At 39.4% G+C, this 18,166-nt stretch overlaps 1 protein-coding gene across 1 annotated transcript in view; it reads left to right on the forward strand.

Moving 5' to 3' along the window:
• The window catches only part of kcnh6 (potassium voltage-gated channel subfamily H member 6), a 163,227-nt gene extending 151,556 nt beyond the window's left edge, over positions 1–11,671 (forward strand). The window contains 5 exon segments of the mRNA XM_016994498.2: positions 910–1,197; positions 3,877–3,983; positions 3,986–4,074; positions 8,509–8,698; positions 9,814–11,671. Coding sequence (XP_016849987.2) covers positions 910–1,197; positions 3,877–3,983; positions 3,986–4,074; positions 8,509–8,698; positions 9,814–10,098 — 959 coding nt within the window. The 3' untranslated portion in view covers positions 10,099–11,671.
• Positions 11,672–18,166: the final 6,495 nt, after the last annotated feature.

Raw genomic sequence — 18,166 nt, forward strand, 5'->3', positions numbered from 1 at the left:
CTTTGGAGGCTTTTAAGCAGAGGCTGGATGGCCATCTGTCGGGGGTGCTTTGAATGAGATTTTCCTGCTTCTTGCAGGGGGTTAGACTGGATGGCCCGTGAGGTCTCTTCCAACTCTACAATTCTATGATTCTATGATTCTATTTCTACTTTGGCTTAATGGGGAAATTTGGCAGATGTTGCTAATGCAAACAAAATCTGGGCAGTGTTCTCATCACTCCTGCAAAGTCTAGTTTAAGTGCCTAAAATGTAGTGTGGTCCAATTGCTAAAAATAAGAAGAAACCAAAGACTTGTTTGTGAAGTATAATGGACTCATTGGCCTTGGGGACAAGTCACTTTCCCATCATCACTTACCCTTCTATGCAGCATGTCAACAACAACAATTTTTTATTGATTAGTCACTTTTGACCATATCAAAACATGTAAAACATACAATATGTACACGTGCATACAATATGTATACAGCATGTCTTTCTTAAAAGGGTCCTTCTGAGAATCTTGAAAATCAAGAGTGAAAAGCTAGGCTTTTGCATGACAGATGGCACTGGGATACTGACAAGATCTGGGCCAAGAAGCTTGCCTTACAGTTTGTCCCTATACTGACTCTGTATAGAGACTCATAACATACCCGGGGATGGAGTTGCTTGTTTATTTGTGATGTAGGTGAAGGTGGGAACAGCAAAACAGATACATACATTGTCTTTTAGTGCTGCCATATTTAGAGGGTATGAAACAGTTTGCCAGTATAATTTATAATTCAGATGATCATCCAGAACCTGATATTTTGTCTTACACTTTTCAGATGTCTGTGATCATTTGCTTAGCATAGATGCTGCAGGCAATTAAACTGTAGGTTGTGGACAGTACTCTCTCTAACAAAATGATCTGCAACCTTTATCCTGATGGCAGACCCAGACGGCTTGGATACAGGCATCTCAGACCCAGAGCAGTACCATGCGTACTCTGAGCTGACCCAGCTACAGCGTCCCCACAGCAAGGACCATTGGGATGATATGTGCAGTACTACAACACCGTGCTCCCAGACAAGTGAAGAGGAGGCCAAAGTGCCCAGCCCCACCAAGGGTGAATCTTTCATATTGACTGAAAAGAACAACTATGCACCAGCAGTGATAAGCCTGATTAGTGATGACACCGAGATTGACAAACTGATGACTGATGACAGCCTACCCTTTGCAGGTATGTAGCTCACTGGGCACTCTCATTGAATAAGGCAATCTGCTTGGCCTGAGTTACATGATCTACTAGCAACTTCGGCTTAGGAGCATTGTTAGCTAGAGACTTCCATATTGGTGGGACAGCAACAATGCTCCAGATTTAGGTTCAGATGTAAAAAGGAACTATCCAAAGTTCTGAACATTCTGAAGTATGTGTTCCATAACTGCAGGAATTGATATAGAAGAGAAATGCACCACTGCACTCCAGTAATCTAATTACTTTTCACCTTTGACAAACTAATGCAATATTAATTTTAGGATCAAAAAACCTTCATCTTAAAACAACATAGTTTAACGTGGCCAAAGAGGTGGGTTAAACGGTTGTAGTCCCATAGTGGCCTGGACACTGGTATTGTTTCAACATAGAAAGGCAGAAGATTGTGTCAGAAAGCTGAGTAGATGGTGGTGGAAGAGGAATAGACAGAGGATAAGTTACTGCATAACATAGTTGGATGAAACTGCAGACGGTGTTAATGGCAGTCCGAGCCTGTGTACATTTAGTTGTAAAGTAAGCTATTCCAAGTTTAATGGGATTTACTACCAGTTAATAATTTATAAGTCTATAGTCTCGAACTAAAAATGTTTTAAAAGGAAAGGGTTGTTATGAAGGACTGGAACAGCAAAATGTAACTTCACTGTGCGTTCAATAATACTGAGCCCTTCTGAAAAACTTGGAGGATTTTAAAATACATCATATGTATTATTGCTATAATCTTTACCCTAAATCAGTAATATACACCATTTATTCCGTCCCATATTACACATGTTTTATTCATAAATTTTTATAGTGTAATGTTTCTAGAAATGTAGTTTGATGGTTTCAAAGCTATTTTTGTTAAAATTAATTTGAAAATTAGCCTGTTACATTGATCATTAGTAACACTTTTTAATTTTTAAAAAGATAATCACTAAAAGTGTTTTTTTAATCTGAAATAATGATCAAAGTAAAAATAAATAAATAATGAAACACTAGCCATTACTCAACCCTCTGACACTTTTGGCATTTAAGGATTTAAATGAGGAGGCAGTTATTTCGAAGGTGTGGGTAATTCAAGAATATAACGTATATTATTGTTTCTCCCATATTGTCCTCAGGTGGCGGCAACAGTCCTCTTCCCTTTTTACTTCCTTTCCTTTCTTTCACTTTTCTCACAAATGCACACACACAATCCTTCTAATATACATACACTCCTGTGTCCTCCCTCACACTGTAAGGCTACACCATTATAACACGATATACAATATAACACAATACAACATCCCACACTACAAATTCTTGTTGCCTTATCTCTCACAAGCAGTAACAGCAACAAATGTCTCTTATAGAATACTTAACTTTCAATATTTTAATGTTGTTTAACTTGTGGTCAAAGAATTAACATTAATTTACTTTCTTACACACATACACTCATACATCCTTAGGTCATTTCACTTTCTCACACATTATTATTATATCCGAGGTGTGCAAGCATGGTTCACCAACCATTTTTGGACTGTAATTCCCATAATGCCTTCCTATACTGGCTGCAGCTGATGGGAATTGCAGACCAACATCATCTGGAGGGCTATACTTGCCTATCCCTATTGGGTGGGCGAGTATAGATGGGCTATTGGAGTTTAAGAATTAAATACTTGCTCCTGGAAGATGACACCCAACTCTGCTACTTCTTCCATTCCTTCCAGATCTAAATGCATCGAGAGGGAGGCAGAAACAGACATGTCCACGGGACAATGCTGGACATTTCTGTGCCCTGCTGACTTGCTCCTTATGTTTTCATTTCAGCAGAATGTCTGTAAAGAGGATTCCTTGTGTATCCAAGCAGTTTCATTGTTTCCCTACCACCATTCTAGGTACAATTCATAATGCTAGTGCTAATCTTTTAAAGCCCTTCGAACATGTACTGAGGGGATGGGAAAGAATTGCCTGCTATATTCATTGACAGCACAGGTGGCAACTGGTGAGACAACCTCCTTAGCAGTGATACCATCTTTTTGATGCTTAGAGATGCTTGTGCTTGATAACAGGCAAAGACATTCCCTAAACTTTTTAAAGAGCTTTTTAATCCTGAACTGACCCATTTAGGGCTTTTTATAGCATTCTATTTTGTTCCTAAGTAACAGACTTTTATCTTTTCTACTGCTGATGGTTGTAGAAATTTACTTGGTGGAAGCCACTTCAGAAAAATCTATTTAAAGGCAGGGTGTACATGTCTTAAGTAAATAGGACATAGTGGTGTCAGTACAGGACCAACATGAATTAAGCATTTCTTTCCTTTCCATCTCATTTTTCGGAGGCTGGAGATATTTTGTCTAGTGTTTAAGAATTGTTGTAATTCAGCCAGTTTTTATGTGGTATTTTTGAAATTTAGCCAGATGATAATGCTCAGCAGATCAATTTTTTTGGTGCCCAACACCATAATAGTAGAACACATAGATTTTATTATGAATAGCATTTTCAGCCATTGTAGTGCTTAAGCACTGAAAGTCTTAGCAACCTTGGATAAGTTCTTGTAGATTTCCAGCCACCTTGGTAGCTGGAGGATTTTGAGAGTTGCAGTCCCAAAAGGCTTTTTTTTCAAACTCTATATTATTATATACATTTTAAATATAGATTAGTAACTTTCTTTCCTTTACTTGATAGCAACACCATTGGATGTTTCCAACCTGTTCACATTCTGGGAGGATAAGAGGCCTACATCCCTTACAGAGCCTCTCCAGCATATGTCCCTGGTACATAGCCCTTTGGACATGCACAGCCCATGGAGATGCCTCCACATTCTGATAACAGACCACAACAGATTGAATCCAAATTGGAGTGCCTCCAGGCACAAATCAGCAGGTAAGTTCTGTTGCTTGAAGGTCTGAGAATATTGGGTGGGAGGCACCAATCTCAATTCCAATAGCTCTTGATTTCTACAAAACAAAGAAACCAATGTTCTAAAAAGCAAAATAAAAAAACTGAAAGGTAGATTATGTAACCCAGCTGTCTAAATGGATTATCTATTCTTAAAGCATTCGTTTTAGATGTCTATCCATCCAACTTTTTCTTGGAAACAAGAAGTTTCCTAGGCAACTTCTTTCATTACTGAGTTGTTTCTACAGTTTATAGAAAGGGCCAACAGAGGTTTTGAGAAACAATTTGTTGAAAATAAACTACATCTGTGACAACAAAAATTCTTTAAATACAAATAATGCTTTTGAAAATGTCTCTCATACATTATACTTTAGTACAAATATAAACACTTACAAATACAGGTCTCACAGATTGCTATGATGTTTGGAATGAGAAATCATTTAAGAGCGGAAAACTCACCCACATTGGCTTCTATTAATTAACTAATTTCTAATATTTTGAAAAAATAGAACATACAAAAAGGGGATAAGAGAAAAGCCCTTCGTGAGTTAGACTCATAAGGAGAAGGGTGTCCTCATAACAATGTTCCCACTTTTATTATTTTATTTATTTATTTATTTATTTATTATTTAAACTTATATGCCGCCACTCCCCTAGGGCTCGGGGCGGCTTACAAGAACGGCTAAAATCTAACAATTTAAAAACATCTTTAAAATATCTTTTAAAAAATTGTTTCCTTTTCCTCCTATCCTTAATGTCCATACATTAGGCCTAGGTATCTGCACACCTGTGTGCATATAGGCTTGACCTCTGCTGTCACTGACACCTTATACATGCATATTTGGACAAGGTAGAGAAAAACCAAGGCCAGTGGTAAAGTCTTGTTCCTCAAGAGTCAAATGAAGATCACGGACAAAAACAGTGGAGATGTACCATAAGACAGATTTGCTCCTCTATGAACACACTGATTGACAGCAGGAATATACCTGTGTCCATACTATCTTCTCTTCAGCACCCATGAAGGAGCAATCCATCCATAGCTGAGGTGCATGGAGCTAAGCAAGTCCCTTTCCTGCTGGCAGACATCCTCAGAGGTTGGAAACTAGACAAGTGGGGTTTATATATCTGCAGAAGGTCCAGTGTGGGAGAAAGAAAGAACTCTTTTCTGTTGGAGGCAGGTGTGAATGTTGCAATTGGCCACCTTGATTAGCATCAAATAGCCTTGCAGCTTCAAAGCCTGGATGCTTTCTGCCTGGGGTAATCCTTTGTTGGGAGGTGTTAGCTGGCCCTGATTGTTTTCTGAGTGGTGTTATTTATTTACTAAGTTTGTCCCCACTTCAAGTAAGTCACCCCAGCCTTGCCATCAGTGTTGTCAGAGGTTGAGAAGAAAGTCTGCTCATCATTCTCATGGTCAGCAGAGGACAAGGACCATAGTTATGCTGAGCATATTCTCCAAAATGCCAAAGCCTAGTTACTGCAGCCCTATTCAATCTTCTATCTGAGTAAGAAGGTTAAAACTACCATATTTACATCAATCTCAGACACACCTTTTTTGTCTAAGTGACTATGCCAAAATTGAGGTGCGCATTACATTTGTGTAATACGGTAAAGACAAGTGGGTTGCTGTGAGCTTTCTGCACTATATGGCCATGTTATTATGGCATTTATTATTTTACTCTATTTATTATTACATGTATTATTTTCCTGTATTATTTGTTGTTATTATTATTACATGTATTATTTTACTCTATTATTATTAAAAGAATACATAAGCACATTGAAGAAGATGAGAATAATGATTTGATCAGAGTTGGACAGTCTTAAATTTGAGCTTGATGTAAATATTCAGAAACGTTTGACCTACGGATGCCTCAATTAATGTAATGTTATTGGTATCTATTTTTATTTCTGAAATTTACCACCCTCGGCTTATACTGGAGTCAATGTTTTCCCAGGTTTTTTTTTTTTTTTTTTTTTTTGTGGTAAGATTGGGTGCCTCGGCTTGTATTCGGGTCGGCTTGTACACGCGTATATACGGTGTTTTGTTTTGTTTTATTGTAATTGTTTGGGCTTGGCCCCATGTTAGCCGCCATGTTAGCTTCGAGGAGATGGAGGCGGGGTACAAAAATAAAATAAAAATAATAATAATAATAATAATAATAATAATAATAATAATAATAATAATATGTTACAGAAGCATTCTCTCCTGATGTTTCACCCACATCTATGGCAGGCATCCTCAGAGGCTGAGGTCTGTTGGAGACTGGGGAAGAACCTACAGCCCGAAAACCTACAGCAATCCAAAAAATACACTGCTTTCTCAAAATGTTAATTCCCCCCCCCCCCCCCATTAGTGTTTCTTTTTATTGACTCTTGTTTTCTAAAGTTTTAATTTGTATTTATTTTACTCTTGGTAACTGAGGCTTATTTATACATCTTAGGACCTAAGTACCCTAAAAGTACCAACTCCCATCTGATTTTGGGAGCTAAGCAGTGTCAGCCATAGTTAGTACAGTAGAGTCTTGCTTATCCAACCTTCACTTATCCAATGTTCTGGATTATCCAACGCAGTCGGCCTCCCGCCTGGATCCACAGCTATTTCTTTAGGCAGCAAGGGCTGAAGTTTTTACGGATTTTAACTTCTGACAATGTTCTTACTGCAAGTTTATTTTATGCAATTCTATCTTTATTTGCACTCAATTTGTTAGTAGCCAATGTTTTTGTAATCAATGTTTTCAATATATTGCAATGTTTGGTGCTAAATTTGTAAATATAGTAATTCCTACATAACATTACCATGTATTGAACTGATTTTTCTGCCGATTTGTTGTAAAATATGATGTTTTGGTGCTTAATTTGTAAAATCATAATGTAATTTGATGTTTAATAGGCTTTTCTCTAATCCCTCCTTATTATCCAACATTTTTGCTTATCCAACGCTTTTATTTTTCAGTGCTTGGTTTGGGGGGGGGGGGGGGCAAAATTCTGTTCACCTACACTGGAAAATTACCTAGGGCCGGCCCTGGGAGCAGCTACACAATGAATGAAATAGGCAAATTGAGACTTATACTCTGCTGGCATGCTAAATGGATCTTAACTAACTAGATCTCAGATAATTTCCACACTTGTACTTATAATTATTTTTGCCCTCATGTTTAAAGCTCTTTTCACCTTTCTTTTGGCCCATTCTTCCATAGGACTCCCAGTTGTTTGAAGGACTCCCGAGGCAGGTGCTCCCACTGGACTGGGTTTCCCCTCCCCTAATGTTTAACACAGGCCTGTCTATATATTAGAGTTTGCAAAAAAGCCCATACTGTTTGAGAAATTCTAGGAATTTTAGTCCAAACCAGGAACTTTTCCTATCCTTGCTTCGTGTAATAAGAGAGAGGTTTACTATTAGATTTTTTAATCGGATAGCTGTCAATGTAATTTCTCTTTGTTAGCAGCATGTTATTTCATATGACTGATCATCTCAGATGAGGCTTGCTTATTCCGTGAATTGCTTTGTGGCTTTTCACATTAATTCCTACTTCTCTGAACCATATAACATTTGAATTCATGAATTATAAGTGTGCCAGCCTTGGGATAACATGGTTGGTTCATTCGAAAAAAACTGAGAGCTTCCAGATAACAAGCGACGTTGTTCATTCAAGTGAACTGTTTGCATATGAACAGCTAATTGGTTGTGGTAAACTGACTCCTGATAACCTGAACTAAAACCAGATGTGTATAGAAAGAACATTTGTATGATATGTGCCCACCCTGCTGGTTATATTGGGAACTGTATTCCATGGAAACTATTAGTTTGAAGAGTAGTTTTGCATATACAGCATGTCCCCATATATGCAGTGGATACATTCTAAGCCCCCCCCCCCAGTGTTGATACTTGAAACCATGGATTAAAAATGCTATATTTTGACTATACTTGGATTGAAAGCAGTGACTAGCTCTGGAGGACATAGACGTGTTCTAAGACCCGTGAGCCAAATCCGGAACTCCAAGGTCTTTTCCCCAGCCCCCACCACTACCGCCAGGTACGCATGTATGCGTGGATGCGTCCACACCACACATCTGATGCATGCACACAGCAGCAGCAAATGCATGTATGTGGCAGCGGTGAGCATGCATAAATGTGAGCAGCGGTGGCGGATGTGTGTGGTGATGGTGGCGAGTACAAGTGCCTGTGTGTGATAGTGGGTATCTGGCATAGCCAAACGCACACATATACGGCCAACACACGCATGGCATTCACACACTTAAAAGGTTTTAGGACCACTGATCTAGAGGGACCCACAGACCTTTTGGGTGGGGGATATTTTTGTAACATGAGTAAACAAAACCATGGATGTTAAATCCATGTATAATGGCGTTGTACAGATCAGAATGGACCAATCTAACATATCACTGTCTCTTTCATAGATTGGAATCCAGGATGTCTTCTGACATGAATCTCATCCTGCAGCTGCTGCAGCGACAACTTTCTCAAGTGCCACCTTCATATAGCTCCATCTCACCCTCCTCCCACAATTTGGCTTTGTACAACATGGGCCTAAGGAGCACAGAACCTGCCTCACCTGTAGGAGAAGAGGAGCTGACTCCCACAAGAGAGGTAAGATATGGGCATTGGAAATCTAGGTTTCTTTACAGTAAGATGGACAAGGGTTCTACTGCTGAACAGTGCAGAGTTAAACCAAATGGGAGCAAGTCAAAAGGCTCTGGCTCCCCCATAAGTATACATAGGGTTATGTCTTTGAATCACAAGGAGTGAATGCAGCTGTAGCTAAAACACAGTACATACTTCTGAAATAGGCAGAATCATCCTACAATTGTCTTCATTATTTCATTTGTTCTATTTATATAGGGGTCCGTCATTTTTTAGAGTATAATTTTATGCATATTATTTTTGAACTAGGTCTTGCTATATCTGATTGTTCTGGCTCCCCCACAAATATACATAGGATTTTATCTGCATTTTTCTTTCAAACTCAGACCCACAGAAGCTGCTTTTGAAAGAATATATAAATGGCAGGAATAAAGCACAGTGCGTCCTTTAGTTATGACAGTATAACTAAAATCTGCATAACTGAATTGTTACATTCTAATGGAAAATCTACCACTCTTTATTCCCGACTCCCGTTTTTTAATTGGATTTTTCTAATATACATCTGTAGCAAGATATGCATGTGCGGTTTCTATTTGCAGCCCAACAAAAAAATATCCCTAGTGTGTTGATTTTTTAGGCCTGTTCCTGGGGTTATTTGGAGCATTGATTCAGAAGACCAGATCAGCTCTATTATCTTAGATATGGTTATCCTGGTTTTCTATGGGCAAGCTGATGAAAAGTGGTAGATAGCATATGTTCTGTATCTCAAAAACTAGAGCAGATAAGAGGAAAATGGTGCCATTTTTGGTATCAGCAAGTCAAATATACCCAGAATTGTGTTAACCTTTGAGGTACCAAAATGTGTGTTGACAAGTGTTATCTACAAATAGACAACATTTGCTATTCTCCATTTTAACTTTGTCTTGTTATAAGGAGATCTGGTATCATAGTGAAGCTTGACTGTGTTTCACTTGCTGCCATGTTTCTGAACCTTCAGCATTAATTGTCATTATGTCTCTGAGGATATTTTCTTCAGTCATCATGGATGGAAATTGATTGTCAGATTCCTAAAGCAACAATTTTACCTTGTTTGTATTATTCTTTTTCTCTTTTCTCACTAGAATCTAAATTACTCTGAAACTGAAAAAACCCAGCTGAAATCCAGGGACTCCTTTTCGAGTGGTGTACACCTAACTGTGGCTTCAGATGAAACCATGACAATCAGTTCTGAGCAAGAGCATTACTCACAGATCCTGCCTAACCAAGAGCCACACCGGAGGGCACCAGGTGAACAGGGACTCTTCCGAGGATCTCGTTTCCCTTCCCTTCCTGAGCACCTTGAGGCACCTTTGGAGCACTTGGACATTCAGAGACATCTCTCTGACCCATTGCTTCCTGCAACTTAGGAATCAAATTCCAGCTCAGAGCCCCAAGCAAGAGGAAGTTGAACTGACAAGCTACTTAGCTGATTTTAATTGTTGCACTTGGAAGAGGATACTGATGGCTCAGGGGATTACTTGTAGCCATCTCTTGCCCTCTCTGAAGGGAGCAAATTTTTAAAAATGGAGTGGCTTCCAAGACCATTGATCTCAGAAGTGGTACTCCATAAAGTAGACTTCAGGTGCACATTTTCTCCTCACCAGTTTGAAGAGGAGTGGCATGTATATGCTGACTGTCGTCCTCTTCCACACTCTCAGTCTTGCATCTGTTAGTTGCAAGCAATGTGATGCCAGGGTCTACATTCACTTGTCTTTCTAGCATGGTGGGACACAGATGCATTTCCATACTTTAGTCATATAATATTGAGATTTTTTTATGGAAGAGGAGATTGATAAGTGAAAAAATCTTCAGTTATAGGCTACAAAGAATGAATGTAACTTTCTTTGCTGTATCTAGTATCAGAGCTTTATAATTCATCAGGTATGGCCCTGTAAAGGAAGGAAAATTAAACCAAGGCCATCCCTTTTAACATGAAGATACACTGAACCATACATGTTCTGCTCTAGAAGATAGAGAGGACCAGTTCATGTGTTTCTTTTTCCTTGCATGGACATTTTCTCTGTAGAATAAAAACTACAGGATGAAAGGGAAAAGTGTTCACTTCAGTCTCATGCAGGGATTTCAATAGGATTTTTGAACCTGTTATTTCTATTCAGGTCCCTTTCAGAGGCTGTAGTCCCTGACTACATAGTTCCTGCCTATGCTTTAAACCCCCAGGCATTAAATTAAGCTGTACATCCCTCTGTATAGTCCTGGCTGCATACACGATTGTGCAGAACTGTGTTCCACAGAATTCTGTGGCATTTTAATACCAAATAAGCAATCATAGGACTGCTGTTTCCACATACAAAGTAAATTTATGGTTCTCCTGAACACCCTGCAACAAACAAATCAGATCCTAAGCTACCATTGACCCATGTTCTATCTACTGATTTTTAAAATAAAATTAACACTCTTCTCATGAACTTTGGTAAACATACTGGGTGGAGGAAACATTCCAATTTAGCTAGCTTTGTACTACATTTCAGAAGTCTGTCTTCTACTTAGCCATTTGCTGGGAATAACTGATTGTCTGGGCCGGTACTGTACCTTGTCAGGTATGCAAAACGCAGGTACGTACAAATAGGCTATACTTTTTTACCAATCTGCAAAGCTAGCATAAGCACAATTTCAGAAAATCCTGGAAGAGGAAAAGCAAAACAAACAACTCTCTTTTTTCTATGTGTATGTAGACTTTCCCTCTTGGTTTCCCCATGCCAAAACACTACATAGAAACATCGTAAATGAATCCTCAAATCCTCCTCCCCATTACCACCCCTCAATTAGATGCTGCAATGGCCCTAGGCCATCTACCCAAAATAACATATTAAAACTCCCAGTGGAGAATAGCAAGGGAAAATAACTGTGAGCGTTTTCTTTTCTTTTCTTCTCAGGAGTGGTAGTGTACACTTTGCAAATAAAGATTATTTTGACACCTAATGTGGTGTGATGACTCTCTCCTTCTGGCTCTGAGTCTGGTGTATATATGGAAAAAAGTTACTTTCCTTAGGAAGGGGGGAAATACAGGAAAACCAAAGCAGAACGGCTAATTTTGACTTATTTCTCATACCCTTGTGTGTGTACGCGTACGACTGGTGATTTGGAACCCTAATTATCTTCTTGCCTGTTTTCCTCAAAGGTGGGTGTCACCTAACTGGATAGTGATTAGCTTAATTATGGGCCAGGCAACTACAGTGTTTATTAACTGGGACCAACTGTTTCCGACAGCTAATTTAAAAAGCAAAAGGTTTATTGTTTGTCTGGTTATATTTGACATCTTGACTACAGCAGCAGAGAGCTTCCCATAGGGACATGAGAGAAATTTATAGGTTATATCAGTTTGTTGTTTATTTGTTCAGTCGCTTCCACTCTTTGTGACATGGACCAGCCCACGCCAGAGCTCCTTGTCAGCTGTCGCCACCCCCAGTTCCTTCAAGGTCAAGCAAGTATATCACTGTGGTGATTTAGTATTGTTCGCCTTCCCTAATGAAGTAAAAGCAAATTTAAGAATTCAATCTCTTTCAAGTACAGCTTTTCTTTTATGGAAAAATGTGATTTTGTGGGTGGAACTTTATACATTTTTTTAAAAAAAAATCATGTTCCCTATACTAGTAATGAAAAAATAAACTGCCCAAATATTACTGGTCCAGACCAGACATAGACCCATTTGAGTCTGAGAGATTATATGCTCATATTTGCAAAGAGCTGGTAGTGATGAGACTGTTTGCAATAGCTCTGCAATGTAGTTTTTCATTAGCATTCCTTTATTGCACACAGTGGAAAGCAGGATAATGGTTTATGACAGCCCACCACCTGTTAGTGGTCCATACTATCATCTGCGTTATTTTTGTTGGTGGAAAATATGATCAATACCAGCTCTGATTACAGTATTTCAGTATGCACACATTTTATAAAGGGAAATACAGTTAAACATAACTGGTTCTATGTAAAGTGGCCTTATTTTTAATAATACTGATGTGTCTTAATAATTTGATGTCATATAAATCATGTTGAAATTAAACACTCCCAAGATTCAAGAGACACAAATGGTAATCTAGTTAAATTGCCACCACTTGCCCCCATCAACCATTATACTGACAAACATGCATTTTGGTGATACAAATGTTAGCCCTGTTTCTGGGTATGTTTGACCTGCTGGTTCCAGAAATGACACCGGTTTTCCCTTGTCAGCTCCAGTTTTTTAGATATCGAACACACGCCATATACCAGTAGTGATCTGATCACCGATGGAAAATCATGATAACCATATCTAAGAAACTTGAGTTGATGTGGTCTATCCAATGCAGTTCTCTGAATTAGGACCTCAAATAACCCCAGAATCAGGCCTGAAAACCAAGACATCAAGATTTGTTTAAGTGGGTTGTGTTATCTTTTCTAAACCTTGCAGGCACTCATATTTTCTCAACTGCACCTACAATTCAGGGGCCATGAAGCACATTAAGATATCTTTCTGTATAGTTTCCTGAGACAAGGCTGTTGTTTGATTTGGTACTTAGGCCTTTTGCTTCCTCGGAGTGTGAACTGCAGCTTAGCATTTTTTTCTTTGTCGATGCACAGACACCTGAATGTGCTGAGCCCTGCTTTCCTACTTTACTTGCACTTTACATCCCTTCTGTTATTCAGACCATCTGTGCAACACCTTCAGCTGTTCAATTCAACTCAAATGAGCTGCCACTCCTGCACTGAGATTACACAGGGCACATACCAGATTAGTGTCTTCTTAACTAAAACAAGTCATGAATAGTTTGAACTAAGATTTATAAGTGGATAATAGTTATAATGGTTTGAGTGATAGTATTTCTTTCTATACACTCACGGGTTTCTGATTGGTTTGGATTTCAATTGGGGGGGGGGTCCCTGCCACCCCAAAAAAAGTATATTTGAGTTTTCAAGAAAAGGTTAATTAAGTACATTACTCCCTTGGGGCATCTCCAGGTTCAGGCAGGAACATACCAAGGTACCTTACATTGGCCTGTTGACCACTGGTCCCTCTTGCCTAGTATGCTCAATTCAGACTCACAGCAGCTCTCTAGGGTTTTTAGGCCAGTTACTCCTCTAGTCCTTTCTTTGGTCCCAGTACTAATCTGGAACTCCACTGCCCTCACATGTCCTTTCTCTTAGGCTGTCCAAGATTAGACTGCTATATAATCCAGTTTTAGAAACAAGAAGTTTGGTCTTGTCTGTCCACGGTTTGTTTATTAAACTCTCGGCCTGTGCCGATATGAATGAGATAATAAGTTGGGTGACCAAAGTGGTCTTGTGAGAAATGCTCACTTGTAGTTTCATTTTTATGTATCCACTTGGAAATAAACTCTACTACAGTGGTTCTCAACTTGTGGGTCCCCAGATTTTTTGGACTTCAACTCCAATAAATCCTAACAGCTGGTAAACTGCCTGGGATTTCTAGGAGTTGTAGGCAAAACACCTGGGGACTCACTGCTCTACTAGGATCAATGAGGAAACTCCTATAACTCTACTTTCCTATAAGTGGAAAGTCAACTAGGTTAGTGGTTGGAATATTGGGCTACAATTCTGGGTTGAAATCTCTGCTTGACCATTAAACCCAGTGGGTGATGTTGGACACATCACACTCTCTCAGCCTCAGTGGAAGGCCATGGGAAACCTCTTCTGAACAAATTTTGCCAAGACAATCCTGTAATAGGGTAGCAACAAGTCAGAAGGAACTTGAAGGCATATGGCAAGTGGAGTACAGGCTGTCCCAAGTTACTGACATCCAACTTACATACGACTGCACTGAAGCTTTATCACCAATGCTTGTTTCCACAGAGTTTTTGTTTTGGCCTGGAAAATAAAAGTGATGGCCAGGATACAGTAAATAAGTCCACTAAAAACAGTTCCCAGGTTACAGATAAGATAAGTTCTATAGGTTTACTAGCTTTTCCCGGCCGCGCATTGCTGTGGCTTATGGGAATCATTTGTTGGCCAGGTGGAATAGCAGTGTATAGCCTTGCAGCCTCAAAGCCTGGCCGTTTTCTGGAGTAGCTAGAGTAGCATCCTGTTTGCTTCCTGCCTGGGGGAATCCTTTGTTGGGAAGTGTTAGCTGGCTCTGATTGTTTCCTTTCTGGAATTCCCAATTTCCCTGCTTTCAGAGTGTTGCTCTTTATTTACTGTCCTGGTTTTAGAGATTATATTGTTCTGTTTTATTATACCACAGTAATTATTTCATATTATAGTAGAGTCTCACTTATCCGACATTCGCTTAAACAATGTTCTGGATTATCCAACGCAGTCAGCCTTTTAGTAGTCAATGTTTTTGTAGTCAATGTTTTCAATACATTGTGATGTTTTGGTGCTAAATTCATAAATACAGTAATTACTACACAGCATCACCGTGCATTGAACTACTTTTTCTGTCAAATGTGTTGTATAACATGATGTTTTGGTGCTTAATTTGTATAATGATTACCTAATTTGATGTTTAATCGGCTTTTCCTGACTCCCTTCTTATTATCCAACATATTCACTTATCCAACGTTCTGTATATTTATAATCTTATATTATCTGTTTTGAACTGGATTATATGAGGCTCCTTCTACACAGCTGTATAAAATGCACACTGAAGTTGATTATATGGCAGTGTGGACTCAAGATAATCCAGTTCAAAGCAGATAATATAAGATTATAAATGGGTAATATAGCTGTGTGGAAGGGCCTTGAGTCTACACTGCCATATAATCGAGTTAAAATCAGATAATCTGTATTTTATAGGCAGTGTGGAAGAGGCCTGAGGCCCTGGGTGCCATTAAATGGCTGAGTGGGTTGCTAGGAGACAAAGTGGCAGCAATGGGAAAAATAGTTATTCCTCTCCCTCTAATTAGGACTTTATTTTTCGTGTTTTTTTTTTTATGTAAAAACACAGACCGGATGGCTATATCTTTTGTGACCAAATTTGGTGTGATTTGGTTGTGTAGTTTTGCTGTTTAAGTTAAGGGAAAAACTATCAGAACATTTTATATATATAGATTCTTAAGCTGAATTTGTATGCAAGTCAGAACAGGTACAATTTAAAGTGTAATTCCTGCCTAATATAAATAATCTTTTAGTTTAATTTATTTATTTACTGTGTTTTTACCCCACCCTATCTCAACCTCTTAATAATGTTGTGGTGACCCTCAGCCATACCATTATTTTCATTGCTACTTCATAACTGTATTTTTGGTATTGTTATGAATAATAATGTAAATATCTGATATGCAGGATGTATTTTCATTCACTGGACCACATTTGGCACAAATACCCAATAAACCCAAATTTGAATACTAGTGGGGTTGGGGGGGATTGATTTTGTCATTTAGGGGTTGTCGTTGCTGGGATTTATAGTTTACCTACAATCAAAGAGCATTCTGAACTGCACCAGTTATGGAATTGAACCACACTTTGCACACAGAACTCTCATGACCAACAGAAAATACTGGAAGGGTTTGGTGGGCATTGACCTTGAGTTTTGGAGTTGTAGTTCACCTACATATAGAGAGCACTGTGGACTCAAACAATGATAAATCTGGACCAAACTTGGCACAAATACTTAATATGCCCATATATGAACACTGGTGGGGTTTGGGGAAAATAAGATATTTGGGAGTTGTAGTTGCTGGAATTTACAGTTCACCTTCACTCAAAGAGCCTTTTGAACCCCACCAATGATAGAATTGGGCCAAACTTCCCACACAGAACCCCCATTACCAACAGAAAATACTGGAAGGATTTGGGAGGAACTGACAGTGATTTAGGGGAGATGTAATTCACCTACCTCCGGAGATCACTGTGAACCCAAACAACTATGGATCTGGAACAAATTTGGCACAAGTACCTAATATGCTGAAATTTGAATACTGGTGGAGTTGGGAGGGGATTGATTTTGTCGTGTGGAAGTTGTAGTTGCTGGGATTTATAGTTAACTTACAATCAAAGAGCATTCTGAACTCCACCAACGATGGAATTGAACCAAACTTGGCACACAGAACTCCTATGACCAAGAGAAAACACTGGAAAGGTTTGGTGGGCATTGACCTTGAGTTTGGAGTTGTAGTTCATCTACATCCAGCATTCTCTGTCAAAGGAGTTCCTAAGACCATCAGAAATATGTTTTCTGATGGTCTTTGGTGACCCCTCTGACACCTCCTCGCACCCACTCAGGGATCCTGACCCCACAGGTTGAGAAACGCTGATCTAATCCAAGCCCTGTCAAAGAAATCATGGAACAGGAGCAAAGAAAAGAAGCTGTATTATTGGGTTGCTGTCCGTTTTCCGACCTGTATGGCCATTTTCCAAAAGCATTCTCTCCAGACATTTCACCCACATCTGTGGCAGGCATCCTCAGAGGTTGTGAGGTATATTGGAAACTAGTCAAGTGAGGTTTATATATCTGTAGAAGGTCCAGGGTGGGAGAAAGAAGTCTTGTCTGTTGGAAGCAAGTGTGAATGTTGCAATTAATCACCTTGATTTGCATTGAAAAACCTTGTAGCCTCAAAGCCTGGCTATGCACATTGCACATAATTTATTTTGAAGTAAAATAAAAACAAAACAAAACGGGAATAAATACAGCCTCAATGCTAATAATAATCATCATAATAAAAATAATAAAGAGGGTTGGAAGAGACCCCCTGGGCAATCTAGTCCAACTCCCTTCTGCTTTTGTGCACCAAAACATAATCAAAGCACCCTTGACAGATGGCCACCCAGCCTGAATGTTAATAATACAGTAGAGTTAATCAAACTCCTGTTAACCGAGGCTCTGTATTATCCGAGGTGCCGCTGGGGGTGCTCCTCCCTCTCCTTCTCGAGTTCGAGAGAAGGAGCGGGAGAGGGAGGAGGAGGAGTCCCGCGATCGCTGCTGACTAGCAACGCTTGTGGGGTGCTTCCCAAGGGGCGAGCCCTCGTCAGGCTTCCCTTCCCTTCAGTAAAGGCGCTGGACTTTGGGGAAACAAGGCGCCCATTGTGGTTGAGTAGCGGGTGCCACATTTCCCCAATCCCCACCAGGCCTTTACTCAGTAAAGGCACAGGGCCGGGCCTCCCTATTATCCAAGAGATCCAGCTATCTGAGACGTGGCCCACCCGTTTAACTTGGATAACTGGAACTCTACTGTAATAATCATCATCATCATCATCATAAAAATAATAAAGAGGATTGAAAGAGACCCTGTGGCCATCTAACCCAACCCCTTTCTGCTTTTGTGCACCAAAACATAATCAAAGCACCCCTGACAGATAGCCACACAATAATAACAATAATAATAATAATAGTGCGGTTTTCTGACATTGTATATTTCTGCCGCTTCTGTGACTGTTAATTTGTATTTTGATTCCATAGCCCACTTGTCGATGGATGTCCAGAATCAGCATCATCCACCGCAGTCCTTTTTATCCTGGGCGACGACCGAGCCAGTATAGACT

The sequence above is a fragment of the Anolis carolinensis genome, chromosome 6, assembly GCF_035594765.1.
Source record: "Anolis carolinensis isolate JA03-04 chromosome 6, rAnoCar3.1.pri, whole genome shotgun sequence".
Classification (NCBI taxonomy): domain Eukaryota; kingdom Metazoa; phylum Chordata; class Lepidosauria; order Squamata; family Dactyloidae; genus Anolis; species Anolis carolinensis.